This window comes from Augochlora pura, chromosome 7, assembly GCF_028453695.1.
Source record: "Augochlora pura isolate Apur16 chromosome 7, APUR_v2.2.1, whole genome shotgun sequence".
Taxonomy (NCBI): Eukaryota; Metazoa; Arthropoda; class Insecta; order Hymenoptera; family Halictidae; genus Augochlora; species Augochlora pura.
Window position 1 is genome coordinate 15,187,008 of NC_135778.1, and position 20,180 is coordinate 15,207,187.

At 37.4% G+C, this 20,180-nt stretch overlaps 1 protein-coding gene across 2 annotated transcripts in view; it reads right to left on the bottom strand.

The window, feature by feature from the left end:
* LOC144472572 (proton-coupled amino acid transporter 2) overlaps positions 1-20,180 on the bottom strand; it is a 41,130-nt gene that overhangs the window by 7,434 nt on the left and 13,516 nt on the right. For both annotated transcript variants that reach the window (XM_078185784.1, XM_078185785.1), the window contains exons 2-3: positions 10,795-10,871; positions 4,053-4,169 (exon numbers count right to left, since the gene is read on the bottom strand). In XM_078185784.1, the coding sequence (XP_078041910.1) occupies positions 4,053-4,169; positions 10,795-10,871 (194 nt within the window). The remainder of the gene's footprint in view (positions 1-4,052; positions 4,170-10,794; positions 10,872-20,180) is intronic.

Sequence of the window (20,180 nt, forward strand, 5' to 3'; positions counted from 1 at the left end):
AAATGTACCCTCATCACTGTACCAAACACACATGCAAGGGTTACCTTCAACGCGCTATAACTTTGCGAAAAAAAACCTGCAGTCCCGATTCGTTTTCTTTATATTACAGAGAAATGATCAAATTATAGTTCACTGCAAACGGCATCCCGGAAAAAAATTTTGCTGAGTCTGTGCATTTCGTCAAACTTGGCAATTTACAATAAGAGAGACGTGACCAATATGACAAATATTGCCTCACATTTAAATATTTATGGCGATAAGAATACATCTAACTTAAAATCGAAAAACAATTCCTTAAAGTAGAAATTCCAAGCTTTAATTTAAAAGTAAAATCGTCATCCTATGATTATTTTTTACAGAGTTATCATCAATCAAAGATAGCTAATTCGTAACCAAAATTGAACTATGCTAGAATTTTGTTCGTCAGTATATAAACAATTTTATACAACAATTTCGTACGAAACCGCTGCATCAGAACTGCATATAATTTTTGTCATTCCAAGAAAGCTTTTAATGACTGTACAAAATAAAAATTTGCTGCAACAATTACGAGGAACAGGAGCCATTGCAGTTTCCTGTTTCAATGAGCAATCTGCATAAATCAGAAGCGGCGCATCAAACCTGCAATCGTAAAATTACGCGGCCGCAGTGTAAACTAATTACGGTGTTAGACAAGTTTAAGAGAGTCATCCCGAATGACACAGGCCACGCGGATTTGCCACTTTATTCTCGTCGACCCACGGAACTGGCGAAAACGTCCGTGCGGTCGTGATCGGTCCACCGGCGACGGTTCGCGTTTAATGTGCGTGGCATTTACATTCCTGCGAATTGTTTCATATTGTGATTTCCATTAACGTTGCGCGTGCACGCAAATGAAGGAAATTACCTCGCCACGTGACCGCCATACATAAACCGACGTTAAGTTCGCCGTACGGAGTCTGCCAACAATAGGCGTTCGCGTGTTATTCAAAAATCAGACCGTTTCGTCCGTCCCATAATTTACGGTCTCCGACGAGAAGAACTACGGCGGGGGGAAGAGGAAAGGGTTACATATGCAAGCACATTGCTATTCCTACAACATAGTAGCCGCTGAAATGTCCGACTTTCAGCGATACATTTTCCATCGGACTTCTTCCTGGACAACGACTGAAACCATGAAAAATTCATGAAATCAGTTACAAGAACTTTTTTACTCGATCTCGTACTAATGATAAAAATTGTTCACAGAATCACTGCAATAGATAAAGCATTTTACAGTGTATTATGTAATTAGTTTCATTATGTTAAGGTACAGTAAATTTAAAATCTCGACAGATTGTTAGGTTATGTCAGGTTACGTTACGACAAATTATCAAATAGTAAAATCTAAATGTTATTACGACTCTCAATATTCGTTCCATTTAAAATTCAATAATATCTTTAATAAAATTTCAATTTCTACGCTTTTTTACCACTTTTTACTGAATGCTATAAAGAGTAATACAGCTGTGTTAACATGTTTCTCTTTCGTCTTAATGAATATTCAATCGCACGTGACTAAAGTTCGTTTCTTGCAGCTTCTACGAATGAAGTTGCTCATATAAAATCGTAAATACCAATAAAATCGTTTTCCCAACCGCAGCGAGAAACTCGCGCCGCCGTTCATTCACGACTGGCACGTTAATCGAGGTGTTAGATTATATTCCAGCGAACGGAATTCGAGGCTGGAACGTTCCGTGCCGCACGATACCTCAAGGTCCCCCCCTCCCCGGCTCTCTGTGCTTTAATTACTCGCGACAATTACCGCGGCGGAAGAAAGACCATCGATACCTGGCGCGATCCGTTCTCACCGAGCAGCTACGGAGGAAAGATCGATCCGCGAATTATCCGGATGCTTCCGAGTGGGGAAAAGGGGACAGAAGGAGAAGAAGGAAACGCTATTCTCGGAAAATAAACACGCACGCGGAAAATTACGATGATCCTGATGAATTGCGACGTCGCCATTGGCCAAATTGCTTCCTTCCCCCCTTTTCCACTGTCTGGTTTTGTACGAAATGCCGGAAAGGATCGTTGAGCATATCCGTTCCATACGTTGCTATCTTTTTTTTTAAATTAAATTAAAATTAATTAAATTTTTTCGCGAACACAAAGTGCTGAAAATCGTGGAACTTTGCAAATTTTGAACATGAATTCGAGTGAAGGTTTTAACACTGGCGGTACCAAGCAATTTCAATCGAGAAATGTTGCAAAAGATAAAGAAACATTTTTAGGATTAAAGATAATATTATCCAATGAACATAGAACAGCGTGCAGTTGCGGTAGAAGCTTAAAATAAATAAAATTTCATAATAATGAATAACGATGAATAATAGTAGATGTTGTATAATTCTATCTACGCGTTGCAGTAACGAAGTCGACCATCATAAATGAATTAATTTGCATGTTATTAAATAGCAAGGACTCGATCCTTAAATCAACATTGTTACTCTTTATTGCAATGTGAAATCATGTTTTATATTTTTCAAATAGGCATCGCTAATAGAAAATTAATTCTTCCAAATCTGTTCGAAGAATTTACGTAACACTCTCTAACGATAATTAAACGCTTAAAAAAATTATAATAATTGTTCCTATCGCACACCTACGACATTGCAAGAAATATTAGGTGCAGTACTATTATTAAAAAATTGACTCTTCTTTTACGAAGAAAATGCTATTCTTATTCAGCCATTATTAACAATGTATTTATTCATAGTTGGCAGAGAAATATTGCAACACTATTCCCCGAATGAAATTGTACTTGGCGTAAATTTATTTTTAGAGAAATAATTGACTGGATACTACGAGAGCATGAGTCACTCGAATATTTCTATAATGATCTTCCAGATATCCAAACAGTTGACTAAAAATAATAATAATAATAATAATAATAATAATACTAATGATGATGTTAATAATAATTTATACGAGTAATTAAATAATTTATACAAGTGTATGGGCAGAAAACCCTTTTGTTATAGAAGAAATAATAACAAATAGAAAGATTTAATATACCAATAAATACTAACAAGGAGAAAAAAGGAAAAACAACAGAACAAAAAAAAAGGAAAAAATATCGAAATACTGTCACTTTAATTAATACTTAATGTTTACGGTTAAGCCGTGCACAATGAATAAATCTCGGTCGATATTCTAAAGGTCAAAATAACAAAAACAAAAGATAATAATCATTTGACTAGGAACAACGTATGTATACACAGACATGATATCATTCGATTCGATTTTACCGATATCTCTATTACTGAATTCGATTTCTCCGTAAGCACGGTTCCCTGAATCTCTTCCAACATCCTGTACACAAATCAAGATGCTCGCAGGATAACGCCGGGTATTCATGAGCAACAGAAAGTGACCGTAGGCGGTGTCATGCGAGTTTTAACCGCAAAACGGAACCTATCCTCCGCAAGAGTCGCCTGGCGACGTAGTCCCGCGCACAAACGTACACGCACATGATCGCATGCGAGCAAAGATTGTAAAACACGGTTTTCCTTGCAGTCTGTGTAACCAAGATATCGTGCGGACTGTTCTCGTTTCCCATAGATTAATTCGATCGTCCGTGTATGTTGAACTCGTCTTTTTATTCGCCATTTTATTTATTTTATTTGCCAGTATATCTGTCATTTTATTTTTCATTTTATTTCTCATTTTATTTTTCATTTTATTTTTCATTTTATTTTTCATTTTATTCGTTACACAGCTCATAGCCGGCTAGTTAGGTTGTGTCATGTCGCGTAATAAACAATTCGATCTAAAGCGATGAATAACAGCTAAACGAATTATACGACACAATAAAAATGTCAGCTATTCTTTTAATTAAGAAACCATGTCATTATCCAAACATTTAAGTCTTCGAGACTGGTCCGGATAATCGAGGTTCTACTGCAGTTAAAAACCGATCGTATAATGTTTAAACTCGATGGTAGAACATTGGTAGAGCACATAGCGGATCGAACCGAAAGGAAAGGACAAAGAAACTAACGGATGAGAGAGAGTATTAAGGTTATTCAACTTACGAGGTCGGATGATTCACGGAAATCCCATGCTCGTTGCTTCCGCCTTCCTTGTCTCCAGACTTCTCGATCTCCAAAATGGGATCCTTCGACTGGAACGCCCCATAAGTGCTCCCATTTCTGTAAAATAATTTACGTTCCGTTAGATGCGGTGCAATGATTAATACATGGTACAAGATCCTGGTAAAAAGAAAATGCTCAAATGTAAACATAGAAAGTTATAGAAAAACTGTTGGTAAATATCGTAGTAATGTTCGTACTTCAAAGTGACAATTAGATGCGATCTCTAACAAAATAATTGCTTTAATGGGTCAATTTTGTTTACTGCGTTTCACTCGTGGACTCGTTATAAAGGAGATACTGTAATTATATTTAGACAAATATATAATTAAGGATATAATTGCGATTCGCTGTGTAACTAAAAACTACTGCGAAAGCAAACACATTTTCATTCTCCAACAGCTTAAAATAATTTAAAGACCAACATGAAGGAAATAAAAACTTTGGAACCACGTTCAAAAGTATTAATATTTAATATTTAATATCCACTATTTAATATTTAATATTTAATATCTAATATTTAATATCTACTATTTAATATTTAATAATAATATTTACACGAATTTCAAACAATTCGATGAACGCATCACAAACAAATATACCTTTTGAATTAGTAGGTGTACCATGCACCGAAGATAAAAATCTATCGGGCGTGTGGATTGTTATGAAAAAAGGAAATAGTTCCGCATTCTGATAACGAAACCGCGTCCGCAGCCCGCAATAAAAATAGAACGAACGAAAGTCTGTCTCGATCGCGAGCACGTGACGTAAAGACACTAACAACATTTGAAATAATCGTAGGGATATCTCCGTTACTAGAACCCAAGACCGGTTGCAACAACTGCAACTGGACTATACGGGGCTCTGCCTGCCGGCTCTTTCTGTATAAAGTTACGCATAAATTTTCCCATGGACGTCGAACCAGTTGCTCGAAAAATTTACATTCGCGATTACACCGCGCCTCGGCTTCTACGTTCTACCGTAGACTCCTTGGCGCTGATCGTGTTCGGCGATCTCCTTCGCCCTACGGATTTATACTTTCACCGCGCTCATCGTAACAACTGAACGCCGACCGATACCGAAATTATTCTCAGCCGCAACGGTGCAAATGTTAATAAAGAAAATTACGTCGTGCGAGAATTAACATCGAATGGACGAGAATTAACCCTTTGCACTCGAGTGGTGACCCTGAGACACCACTAAAATTGTCCTAACACGTCCCAAGATCATTTTTATACAACGTTTAGATTTGAAAAATAGTTAAACAGTGAAACTATTGGTACGAGTGACAAGAATTAATTTCGTATGCATAAAAGTTCACTTTGTTACGTAGAATAAAAATTTGATCTCAGATTTTCAGTTAAAATGGCTTCAAAAGGTTAACACCCATTGCCGTACCATTTTCTTTACAGCTATGTACTATGATTAGAATCTTTTCGATCTAATTTCTTAGAAGAAAAAGGAATTTTATATTTATTTTATGCTTGCATCTGGTTCAATATTTAAATATTTGTGACAAGGGAATCAAATTTGAATCTTCCTTAAAGGAACAGATAAATATTTGTAATTAACAGCTTATGAATGTTCGCTAAAAAATTGTTTTTTAAGGATTTAGAACACTTATTCCTGTTACATTTGCTCCGAAGAAAACGAAAACGCAGATACATTGCATACAGATAGAGGGATACAGTTGTGTATAATTGCAACATAATTTTCGCTGATTATAAATTCGCTATTAACTGTACCACTGCTGTTATGGTAGAGCAATTTAAAACGGTAGGAAGATTGAACGAGTTTAGGAACATCGTTGCGTTGTTTGCCACTTAGGAAAATTACTAAAAATGGAAACTTTTAATTAGCTCATCTTTCTCGCATGCAACGAGGTAATTTATTTCGATCACACTTCGAAGAAAATTAATTTCCATTTCTAAATTAATGAGAAACGTTCTCATTTCGCATAAAAATCCACGTTATAGTAATCTCAGTGGCGTTGAAATCACTCGCGATTTCTATTTTCCTAAATACCTATATTAATAATAGATATTAATCATTTATTTATTATATCTTATCTATTAATTACTCATTTATTTATATTTAAACATATTGTGCAGATACCAGTACATGTAATAAAAAAATTAATAAGTTGTTGAAGACAACAGTAAATATTCTTCCGAGAATATCGCGGCAATTCTCTAGTTCAAAATGGCTGCCATGTTAATTACGGTTCGGATACATACTATATCCTTAACCATGCGAACCTAATTAAGTCTATCTGGTGAATCCTCTCGGATCGTACCTGGGTCAAGGGACTCTGAATGCGTTAATGAGAAGAGACCGTGATGTTGGAACACAATTTTTCAATTTGAAATTTGAACACACGCTTTCAAACAAGGTGGTCCCCGCCATTGAAATCGTCACGAACCTCTTTTCTCGAACCAAACAAATAACTTTGAACCACTTCCCCCCGGTTGGACACGTAGAGGCGTTTAACTTTTATCACGCGTTATTTATAATTCCTTGACCGTCGCGGCCGATTTTCCTTTTAAAACCCACGCCGCCTCGCAAACCGGCCATGTACGAGGAAACCGTCACTATAATTAACCCGGATTTCATCATTTCCATGCGCTGAACCTGAGTAATCACTGAAACCGCACATAACGATATTGTATTTTAATTAGCACACTTTAGCATTTAATTTCCTTGAAAATATGTTTACAAAGTTTATTTCATTTTATCTAACTTTATATCAATTTAATCAATTTCATTTATCTTAGATACTATGTAGACAATAAAATCGAATGATAATTCCGACTTTAATGCTCATTTAATTAATCTCTTATTCAAATATTGACATAATGATCAATGTCTTTTAAATGAGCAATGCATTTCCATGATTCATGACCAATTAGCGTCACTTGAACAGTGTATTTGTAACTATTATACATTGTACACATATTGTTGCGAATAAATTATAGAGTATACTAATTAATAATCATGATATCGTAAAACAGTGGACATTAATTCGTTAATCAAAAAGTCATTGAAAACAGACATTTGTTTCGAATATTGGTTATTTATATAAAACAACTTGTAAGTAAATATTTTATTTATATATATTCGAGTAAATGTATTAAATATTTTCTTGTCGCGTCTGTCCAGAAAATATGCAAGATTCGAGCGTGATCCATGAAACCGCCGCTATACGGGGTGTGGCCGTAACGACGATACGAGATGAACGTAGGTGATTCCTTCTGCAAACATTAGATTAAACGCACATAATATCGTGTTCCCGTTCTAGACTCAATTTAGAACCTGAGTTCGGATAATTTTCAAACTACAGAAACCTGATGATTAATATATATATATAGAAATCAAACCGTTAAAATATGGATCATTTTCTTCATTTCTAACGGAAACAAAATTCGCTCGTCACTTTATAGTTACTTATTACATTAAAAATGAAATAAACAACTTAACGCTAAAACTTCTTTTTGCTGTAAATATATTATTAAATAATTATATTGATATTACTAAATTTCGTAATATGAATAATTAAAAACTAACGATACAGTAACGAGTAATCACGAAAGGACGGTATGATATAATATAATCGATAATATAGTGAAAAATGTAATACAAATAAATATAGCAATATAATAGAATCGACTAACAATTAGTAAATTATTACACGGCTAAAAATCATTCCGTACCGTGTTCATTGTTTTCACGAAACACCGGTTAGGTGAATTTCTCCTCGGTGTAAAATCCGCGTTGCGATTATGCCAGTCCCCATCTAAATCGTAAACGTGAATCACACGTGTTGCCCGGGTCGGTGCACATGTCAACCAACTTTCCGGAGTCGAACGTGACCAACGTATGCGCGGTCGCGCACGAAGAAATATTCCGAGCAATCCGGTCTTACGAATTCACGACGCGCATTGTTGCCGGGTGGATCCCCCGAGAGATCCGGATAAGCCGCGCATAATCGCGAACAGCGATTGCGAGTCTAATTTCCGTCCGTCCGACAGAGCGTTTAATAAATCTCCGTAGATAATCTCGACTGCGCGATGGATGGCCACTTATTGTTAGGAGTACATCGGCTAACGAGCGAGAAAAATCCGATCGTTTCGATGAGTACACGTTCTCCGTTCGATCGTCGTCCCAAAAGATAAATGATCAACGGGAAAACCCGAATCGAGGCGCCGCGCGGCTTTTACAGCGACCCCGATAATAATATATGTATTCTGGCACTTTTCAAAACGCTATCATTTCTTTCAAACTGGAAGAATTGCCTTGTAGTATTATTTTGTTAATGATGGTGGGTCTAATTTAATAGAAAACGATTAAAATTATTTTCTTAAATTTATTACTTGGAATAATAAAAACAAAGAGATAAAAACGCTAGTTTCTTAAGTTTTATCGCAATATCTTCGAGGAACATTTTTTAGTTAAACTATTAATAAATCTAATAATAATCTAATAATATATTTAATAATATTAAAGAGTATTGATTGAAAAATCAGAAAATAAATAATTAATTAATAGCAAAATTAATGAGAAGAGTACTCCGATAATACTCTAATAAATTAGTCTCGCTGTGTCCAGAGAAAATTTTAAGGCATTTAGTTTAATTTTGACCATAATGATTCCGTTTGAAAAGGTATCCGAACAGTCGCCGTATACCTCTCGTCGAGCGTCAGAGATGTAGGCACAATCGCGCCGAGTGCCAAGGCGATAGCCGCGTCACATTTGGCTCGGCTCTTAGCGCTATCGAAGCGAGGAAAACGTATGCGAACTTAGGCGTTTCGCAATTCCCTCCGATTCGATACCACCAGTCTATTCCTCTCTCTATTTTCGGCGTCGTCGATGGGACTGGACGGAACACGGCTTTTCAATCGCCAAGTTTTCGTTCGCGAACCGATCGCTGGACCGCCAGTTTTCGCGAATCTCGCAAAGAGTCGCTGCAATTAACGCGAGTGCCACTCCTAAAACAAACTGATACGATGATCCATACAGTTCTAGCCGATGCTTGGTATTATTCATTAGGCGATAAAACTGTCTGGCTATGTTTAAAAAATTAATCTTTAATACCTTTTTTAAAATAGTGTTGATAAAAGATTCAATTGTACTCACCTACGAAGTCATAATGTTCTTGAGTGCAGTGATCCTTTTTAAAGTAGGATCAATGTGTTTGTCAACAATAATATTCATTTTATTTTTTATAATAATTAAATTGTTTGTTATTGTTCTTATTTATCTGAATGGAATGATACTGCGATATTGGCAATGTGTTATATGCTTGAGTATATGTACTCTTTAATATGTACTATGCTATAATATATGTAATTTATTTGTTAAAATATCACATTTTTCTCGAATGCTAAAGATATATAAACTTTTTCAAATTTTGTCTGGAAATGTACTTACGACTGGAGCACAATTTATTGCACATTATACGCGCACTGTTAACTGCGTCAGTGCATTTATGGCAGATAAATTTAAAATAATATTTTAGAAAATTTATGAACACCGTTGAATTATTATCGACTTATTATTACCGTCACGGTTCCATTACAAGCAATGTAACGAGCTGTTTTCCTTTCGTAATATATATAATGTATGTAAATTATTTCGCGGCGTGCAACGAATTTTCCAGTACGTAATGGTTAAATTATCAGCTCATAAATAAATACAAGGCAATCGTCGAACGCGAACGCGTCGATTCTTGGGCCGCGAGTTCCAGTTAAAAGTTAACCACCATTAACTTCTCCCCATTTTCTTTCCGAGTAAACAAATCGCTCGATTTTGCCCGATTATTCAACTTTCGGCCGCGGCGTTTACACCGCGTCGGGAATGCCGTTCCTTTATGCATCGGGCTCGTTGTATTCTTCGAAAAGTGGAAAATGTCTACACGGCCTCGCGTTTCTTTGAATTGTTTCGGAGAAATCGGATTTCACATAAAGATCCGCAGTTTACCGATCACTTAAGCTGCGCCGGTAAGGCCTGCGAGTTTTACTTCCTGTCTCGATGGAGAAACGCCGGACAGATAATCCGAGAAAACATTATTTTTAGATTTCCCTTGGGATATATTTTCAAACTGGTGATAATCCTTGAGCCGGGCGATATATACGTTCTTAAATTAAACAAACCAAATTGCACTGATCGCTAAAATATAGGCAGCGGATCGTTTCACTACTCTCCGCATCGATGGAGAGTCTTTTTTTAAATGCTCATACGGGGTCACCAGCGACCCAAATATACGAATCAAAGATTAAAGTTTTTTAAATGTTCCAGATTACAATAATTATTTCACCCTCTATGGGATAACTATCAGATCACGTGCTAATATATCAACACTTTACCAAACCATTTTTATTCATATACAAGATGACGTATACGTCTTAATGATATGATAGCTCTAAGATAATCAATAACAATATTGATAACCAATTAATTAACAATCTGCTTCAGAAATAGTGAGCATTACATATTTTACAATTTGTAAACCGTAAGTGAGATATTTATTTACCTATGAGGCTCTTTGAGTTCGTCAAAAGATGGCATATACGTCTTAATGGTATGAGAGCTCTGAGATAATTAATAACAATATCGATAACCAAATAATTAATTTAATAAGCATTGCATCTTTTACAATCTGTAAACCACAAGTGAGATATTTATTTACCTGTGAGGCTCTTTGAGCGTGAGTTCGTCACCGTGGATGGAACTCTTCTTCATGCTGGGGCTGTTGTACATTTCCATCTGCAACAATAATTACACATATGTTTTAATACATAATCGCGCGAACTGTGATGTAACCGTTGAACTTAATCGGTAATTGGTCGCGTGCATTAGTGGCTAAACAGATTCTATTTTCGTTTCGCCTGATAGAAAACTATTTATGTTAATCGTATCGTGATAATTGCCTTTGCGAGAACAGCATTATTTGCACAGTTTTCCTGCAAGGATGACGATGCACCGAGAAATTAACGTTATAATTGGAAACAGGAAACTCGAATTCCTGTTTCGATGATTGAATAAGCTAGAACCACGCGTTAGTCACATTTTTCTCGTTGTGGGAATAAATGAGCGTTGTTTATGTTTACTGACATGTGTACCGTTTATTGACATGTGTACTATTTACTGGCATGTATACTATTTACTATCTCTAAAGAGAATACTCTTTCTGAATTTTGTTCTTACTTCGAGTGGCAAAGAAAAAGAAAAAATATCTTGTATACCATACATTCATGCAGGAGATTTCCTCAAAAGATCTATCGGATCAATCGTTTCTTTTCTACAGTTCCTCGAAATGATCGAGATTAACGTAGATTTCGCCGTAATAGATTAATAGTTCGTTCGAATGATAACGTGATCTCCATCGATAAAGTGCCCGGCTGTTAATCATTCATCGAATGAAGAAAATTGTTTCTCGGAATATCATAAAAAGCGCTATGTCTTTGTGCGCGTTACTTAACCCTTTGCGGTCGAGTGGCGACTCTAAGGCGCCGCTAAAAATGATCATGCCACGTTTCAAAATAATTTTTATCATATTCATTTATATTTAGAATTAGAAGAAAGAAAATAAAGAGAATTGTTAAGAGCTGTTAACTGTTGCACGAGTCGCGAAATGCAATTATATAATATATAAATAGCTCCAAGCTATACGAAATGGCAACACCACGAGCTAAAAACAAATATCTTGGATTTCCACTTAAAAGTGGCTCCGACTGCGAAGGGTTAAATTTCAACGACGATTTGTTGTGTCTCGCTGTTCGTATCGGGCCGACGACGGCCGATCGAATTAAGGTCGCGCGGAGTTCAATTCGCGGGCCGGGCAATCCAGTTTCCCACGGAAACGTGACCGGCCATCTGTCCGACGGTTTCCCTCCGATTTCCGCGCTGTATTATTCCGCTGTTGGCAAACCGTGTCCCCCATCAACGACCGTTCGCGGGGAAGACAAGCGGATTTTTCGCGACTCGAGAACCGACGCGATTCGGAGAAACTGGAACAATCGGTGGGAAAGTAATCGCTAGAGCGTGGATCTTTTTATGGAAAATGGGAATTTTCCACGTCCGTCTAACGCTAGAATCATCGCATCAGTCGCAGTGACTCAAAAAAATTTGGCCAACTTCGATCGACGATAACTGCGCAAGAGATCGTCGTAGAATGATGATCTTACTTTCAAATTAAAGCTTGGAATCTTTACTTTAAAACACTGCTTACAGATTTTTAATTTAACGCGTCCTCGCTAATGTAACTATTTAAATATGAGGCCCTGTTTGCTGCATTCAATTATATGCTTTAAGTCAATTATATGCTAGGCTGATTTAATATTATTAAATCATATTTAATTTAACATTTCATTTGATTTTTTATTACTTCGTGCCAAAGATTGACACTTAGCTTTTGTCCAAAAGGGTTGCAACAATCGCCACTGCATTCTATAAAACTTTTAATTTAGCTTTCGATGATTAAATCATACCAAGCTGTATTTCTCTTTCTAAATATTTTTAAAGTGTTAAAAATAGTGCGACGAGATTTTTAGGTGCTTCTGTTTTCACCGCAGTCTAGTAATGAACGTGTAAAAGTCGTTCGATCTCGTTGCTAGGTGTATAAACGGTGAATAGCACAGTGACAGCGAAACGATCTGGCGGACGTTAACATTTACATAAGCAGAAGCCCGTCGAACCGCGTTCAGGCGAAATTTATTCGCGACGATCGATTCATCCACGTTGACGTGCTTGTAATATTCCGTTGTTGTCATTCGGCGATGCTTGAAAGCGTTTGCAATAACGCGAAATGAGCCGATAAGGCCAGCTAGGCGAGCGCGTGTACATTGATTGACTTCTCTTAAGTAATCGGGACGTGATCGCCGCGTACGGTGCATCCAACTTGTTCGCGGACAGCCGCGGATACCCGCGAGAAAACCACGTGCACGCGTGCCACGAGCTGCAACAATTGCGAACTATCTATCTATCGTTTGATTCCGATGACCTCACGAGCCGGTTGTATTTATATCGCTGCTCTATTTCATTACCGGGACATTTGGCAAAAAAACGTGATTCGAAGAAGCCCTATTATTTTACAGGAAATGGTACAACAATTCCAATGCGTAAAGCGAAAACATTAATCACCGTTTCACGCTGTTCAATTTCACATGCAAATTACTGCTGGAAAAATAAATAAATCGATATACCTTTTTCGTTTAAACGTCACTGTTAATTTTTATCCGAGATTTGTCTGAGCTATAATTTTCTTTAACAATGTATTAAAGTTATTAGAGGAAGGAAAAACATGCTACTTGATTTATATCTGTTGCAATCGATGCGGACAGTTTTTATTTGTCATAAAAGTACGGTTGATTGCAACGAGCTTTTTTATACGAAATAAAATAGTAATTAAATGAGAAACAACGCGCGACAACGAAGATAAAGTGAAACGTTGACGGATCGCGCGTCGTTGTAATTTTCCAAAAAAAAAACGAATATCAAAAGACCGAGAGAAACATAACAGCTCGTTAAATAGATTACTCATTATCTGATCGGAAAATTGTACAAATGAACGCACTTTCAACGAGATCGTCAATGTCAATTAAATTTTAGCCTCTCGAACGATTGATAATGATCGATCAATATCTTGGAATAATCGATGGTAATTATGCTGTGTATCTCTGAAGAAGTTGCAACATTTCGGAATGTCGTTTCGCGCGTCGTAGAGGCGAGACGTTATATAAAGACACAATTTGCGTATTAACAATATCCAGGAAACACTGTGAAAAATCGGCAGAAAGAATACTGACAGCAATGATAGTAACGACGTTTAATCGTTTGATGAATAAGTTGGCACTAAAGCTATCGAGGTCTAAAATCGACTAACAAGCATCGCTTTATCAAAATTACAAGATTTACTTTATTTCAGTATTCCACAATTTTTATGATAGTGTGCTCCTGCATAAAGAGATATACTCAACGATTTTTAATCGAACCAGCTTTACAATTTTAATAATTATGGAATCACAAATGTGAAGCCGGTTATTTGATAAGTTTAGCGTGAAAGGGATTATCCCTTTTTGATACAATACATAAATACAACAATTGAGGAAAGTGCGAGCAAATAAATGAGAAACGAAAAAAGAGAAATGTTACAGCAAATATATTTTTATAAAACAATATTAAATACGTTACAGTTTAAAAACAATAATTTTATAGATGATAAGATGATGGAATTAAAACAGTGGAAACTTACACCCTGGCATTTGTTTTTCCTGATCCGTTATCGTTATTCTAAAAATTCCTGCTCGACCTTTAAAACGAAACGTTTCGACGGCATCGACCGAGCAATGAAACTCCTCATTGTTCGCGGACGACACAGCGAAGACAAGTGACTTGCACGTATTTCCGCTGACCGCTGGTTCAGCGGCAAATTAATCAGCCGATTGACACGTGTTATCGCACGTCTGGCGCACGCGATTCTGTTTCAACCAGTTTCCCGCGCCGGTTCTAAGCGAAAAAAGCTTCCGACTAGATAACGCGTTTATTAAGGCATTAAGATACGTAATCTTCGTTCCCGGCGTAACCAGGAGACAAACGATAAGCGCGCCCGCTGATTCGTTTCATATCGAATCGCGTGAAGCATGCATCTGAATCTAATCGTCAACCCCTTCGTCACCCACTGCTGAACGCTGCCCGTCGCGTTCTCCTCCCCCCTCCTCCTCTTGCCCCTCGCGCGTCAGCTGCGATTAACTGAATTCCATCACGGACCGCGTTAGACATGACTCACGTAGTGTACGATTTTCTTCACGTAGCTCGAGATTCGGGAATAACAAGGGTCTTTAACCCCTTGCCGTACCATTTACTTTACAGTTAATATAATTAGGATTTTCTCGATCACACGAATTTCTTAGAAAGATACGAATTTTGTAATTATCGTGCGTCTACGTCTACTTGAACGTTTAAATATTTGTGGCAAGAGAATCAAATTTGATTTCTACTTAACCCCTCGCCGTACCATTTTCTTTACAATTACTATGACTAACATTTTTGCAATCCCGCTAATTTCTTAGAATAGAAGGGATTTTATATTTGTCGCGTGCTTGAATCTACCCGAATGTTTAAATATCTCTGTGACGAGAGAATAAAATTTGATTCGAACTTAAAGGAACGGATGAACATTCGTACATAAACCAATTATAATTTATTATTATAAATCTCCATCAAATCTCCATCTGACTCGCTAAAGTACGGCAAGGGGTTAAAGGAACGGGTGAACGTTCATACCTAACAGTTTATTACTAGAAATCTCCATCGCGAGACTGACTTCTAAAAAAGAACCCGAGCTTCTAAAAAAGAAAAATTTCACTTTCCTACCGGCATAACGAGCGCAGAATTGACTAAATTACGGAACGTTGAGCAACTTCGATTATCTGCATTGAATACATCTACAATAGATCGCCTCTCGATTTTGTGCAATCTTTTCGGTGTTGAGCGACCATTGCGTTGAAACGAGCGAAAGTTTCGACAGAACCGTAGCCGCTGTTACGTTGAAACGATCCGCTTTTGACCAGTAAGAATAATTTTATTATGTTATCCAGCGTGAAACAATAACAGTGCTGACAAAACCCGCCTACTGTTTGAAAGAGAGACCGTCGAACAGCTTTAAAGAAATCTATGTTGCGGATACGAGATTTCAACATCCGGTAACTGAATCTTTTCGCGTGACAATACTTCCCAGGCAAACAAAAACAAATTCCACGTTGCCTTTTTTAACGATCCCGGCGGCACGTACAGTTAATTATTTCTTTACGTAATCTAACAGAAACGTAATTTAACATTTACGTCATTTAATACTAACGCAATTTAACGATAAGTAATTTAACAGTAATTTAATAAAATCGCATAATTTATCAATATCGTTAAAAATTGAAATACGGAGACAAAATCTTTCAAAAAAGAAAAGATATTTGAATAATAAATTGATAAATAATCGCAAAACAATCGCACACAACAAAAAGTCATCAGATTTCCCTAATATTAACTATATTAGTTAGGTATAATGTAATTAGATTCGCCTAGTATAGTTTCTACTTCGCCTATTCGCTTTTCCTATAAACACATCAAATCTGCGGTCCACATACCAACAATACGTAGACAAAACATTGATTATGAGTGAACCAGAATGAGAATGGATAGAACGTTCCATTACTATAATCTACTACAATTGTAAGCTCTAACAGTTAGCGCGAATCACTCTTTCTGCCTTCTTTGAATCCATACTGTACGTGCCAATTTCATTGCAACATTGTGCGCATAATTATTACTATACCACTACTGTTTCATGACATTGTTGGTACATAAGTTATGACAACGCAGGCTCGCGTTTCAACGCGTTGGTAATACGATGCGCGGCGAATGAAATTCATGGAACGTTTAAGTTATTCGAACGAGAAAAAGTCGCACAGATATATATTTCCTGTGTGCGAGCCTTTCCTTCAAAATGAGGACAAAACGAGGACAATTATAATAAAAATGATGTGCGAGTCTTATAAAAGAAAATTAAGTTTTCTTGCCACCGATATATCCAACGCGTTATTTAATTAATTATTCGACTAACTTCGGCCTAGCACGGTATACTTTTCTTTGAACTTTGGACCAATTCTCGCTAGAAAAAGATGCAATAAATTGTTAAGCTAATTGAGCCGTTCAGTGCACACATCGACTAACTCCATAAAACAAAAAGTCGAGAAACGCGATGAAATGATGTACATTGATTTTTAAAACTCCTGTTATAACATAGATTCACATATATAATGTAGAATGAATAAATACAGATATAGCTTTCATTTAACGTATAATTTAATGTATAAAATTAATATTATTTAATGTATAAAATTAACAAGAAAGAATAGCCAAAAAAAAAAGAAAAAAAAAATTTTGCCGTTTAATGGTGTTAATCTTTATTGTTCAGGAAAGTTATGACTATACCAAGTGCTTTGACACTTAAATTTAAGATTTTTTCAAAAAGTGGAGTTAATCGATGTGTGCACTGGGCGGCTCAATTGTACAATTAATGAACAGTTCGAATTTCATGTGTACTTGTACAATGCGATGTCATGAAACTTAATACTAAGTATTACATAAACTGAATGAAAAATAACAATTAATGCTAAATTGCCAGGTATTCTGATACTTTTGGAGGGGAGCGTACGCATATACAACGGAGAATGTCCCGCGAATGCGTAAATCAGGACAAGTTACACCATGTTCCTCTATCTCCGCGTTCGACGATATTGCGATAGACATCCGCCAGGGTTGTGTCACGCAACATTACCCAATCGTCTCGTTACTTTCTCCGCGAGATGGGTAATTAGCTTAATCAAATCCGCCGATAACTTCCGAGCAAGCTAGAACCACGTGGCGATTGGGATTTATCGTCGACGGAGCTTCAAAAATTGTTATCGTCGAAACGGTCTCACGTTTATCTACAAAAGAACGATTTCTCGGCCGAAGAAAATGCGGTTTGCTCTTCTAGTGTTAATATTTGCATTTCTAGAAATGCCATATAGTACGTGCAGAATGTATCGATCCCGGGCTTATCGGATCGTTTGGTATGCGAACCGTGTTGATATCCGCCGTCTAATTATCTAATCTAGCGTCCACGGTCTATAAAAAATGCGAAGGCCATGAAAAAATTACAGAGCCTGCGAAAAAATTACAGAGCCTGCGAAAACATTACCGATAGCCTCCTTTCTTTAATCTCTTGGGGTTAAACGGATTGAAAACTGTCCCATCGTTTGTTTAGCTTATTACGTACGGCGGAATATACCTTAAACCACCTAGAGACATTGAAGTTACTCGTAGTCGTACAGTTTCATATTTTACTTAGAGTTTTCCATTAAATTGGAAATGCTACGCATCGACGACAACTGCATAAATAACTGAAAACAAAAATTCACGTAAGTCGAAGGTCATTAAAAATTCTTGACATTGTTGTAATCGAGGTTAGCCAACAATGCGGCGCAGTGAATGGTTGCCTTTCACAACAGTATATTGTGTGCAACGTGGGTCTTTATTTTGTTTAAAATTGTGTGCCTCGAAGAATTAAATGAAAGAAACAATGCTGATAAGATAGCAAAATATAATTAGCTAGTAAAACGTGCCTAAAGCCTACAAACGGCTCGCAGAGGGCCTCGTATCGAATTCTGACTGGAAGAAAAATAATTAGATTCCTTTCGATTCGATTCCGATGTCTGCGCAACTATTGCATAAATATACGAGATCTAGTCCGACAACGTTCCATTAGCGAGCACCTCGGGAACGTTGAAACATTTGGTATATTTAGTTGCGATTCAGTCATCGTACAGGCAACAGAACGACACGTTCGACGTCTGCTAATCGTTTCGTCGCGCAAGGTCGTGAATTTCGTAACGAGGAAGCGCTCAATTGTACCAGGTGTCATTCATACGAGTCGAAAAGGACCGGCGACCGGTTTAGGTGTTACACTAATTCGTAATTACGGCCCACGCATCACGACAAGCTTAATCGGATAAACGTTATATCTAATAAAGTAAAACAATTCTTTCCACGTATCGTAATCGTGCCGCGTTTAACACGAACGAGCGGCTCGAAATGCTTGATCGCCATTTTGAGATAGCTCAGCTACTACCGACAACCCCTATCTGACAACGCGCGAATGTTTCTAAACATTTTTATACGATTAAAGATACTACTTATTTGTTATGCATACTATTATTATTTAATTTAAAAAATGTATACTATTATTTAATTTATTGCTGCGTGAAGGCAAACAAATTAAGACATATTTAATTTATTACCGCGTTAAGGCGAGCAATTCAGATATAAATAATTAATTATAATGTTAGGAATACTTCGGTTTCTTAATATTTTTAAATATAATTTTAAAACAGCAGTCGATGTAGCGATAACAAGAATATTAAGCACGCCCATTTGGAATAGACGATTAACGCGAGAAGCGAACGAGGGGGATTGTTTATTATCAATTCGAAATAGCAGCGAAGGGAAATAAAAAGATTGTGCCGCTAACAAGTAGCACAGAGAAGAATAAGCTTGCAATTATAAATTAGTGGGCCATTCTTCGATTCATAGCGATTTATTTGGCTGATTACAATGTCAAAGGGCACGAATTATGCTCTTAACTCAATTACCCCTTTAATGTGCTTCTTAACACGAATCATGTTTCTCGGTACTCTTATGACAACCGTTATTGTGAACCGTTCCGGGTCTCTGTTACGCCAGCGTGATCATTTCAACGAATAAATTACCATTTCAATTCAATGATCAGCAAAATCGCATAATGAAACGGGATCAGGAGTAAAGCTCGGTTGTCTGGGAGTATTTAACATTGATCTGTCGATGTACGCGTAATTTTTTCGTCACCAATAATAAATCGTTGCTGTTCGTAATACTGCTGCACGCGATTTCCAGAAATGAATTATTTCTTTACTGAAATCAATATTTCACTAAGTCCTTCGTAAGAGGGTTTACTATAGGTGAACGAAAAATTGTGCCTGGTGTGTCGGTATAACTGGGACCCTCAGTCTATGCACGTGCTTTTGGTTTCGCAACAGCGAAACGATTGCGTAATCCGGGTATCCGGTGCGCATCCAAGCCCAAGTTCATTATTCTCTTTTCGCCTACGTACACGCCGCCGATCGTGATCGATCAATCGATGGAACAAGAATCTTCGTAGGACGCACGTGGTTCGACGGCTTGTGTCTCGTTCGGGGAGCCGTCCAACAAAACCAGCGACACAGCATTATAAATAATTCGGCTGTCGAGCGACACGCGGTGCGGCCCGATTGGTCGCGACCTATGCCCATACACGCGTATAAACGGGCGCCCACTCGAAAATAGCCAATGCCAGATATTTCTTGCGTCGAAACTTCCGACAATGCCGATGCCGTCGTCGTCGTCGCGACGCCTCGCGACGCCTCGCGACGCCGGGACCTCCCCGATAACGCGGCGCCCTGCTCGGGCCTCAGGAATTCGCGGTTCGGAACCACGTGCACTAGGAAGAAGCCAGAAGCACCG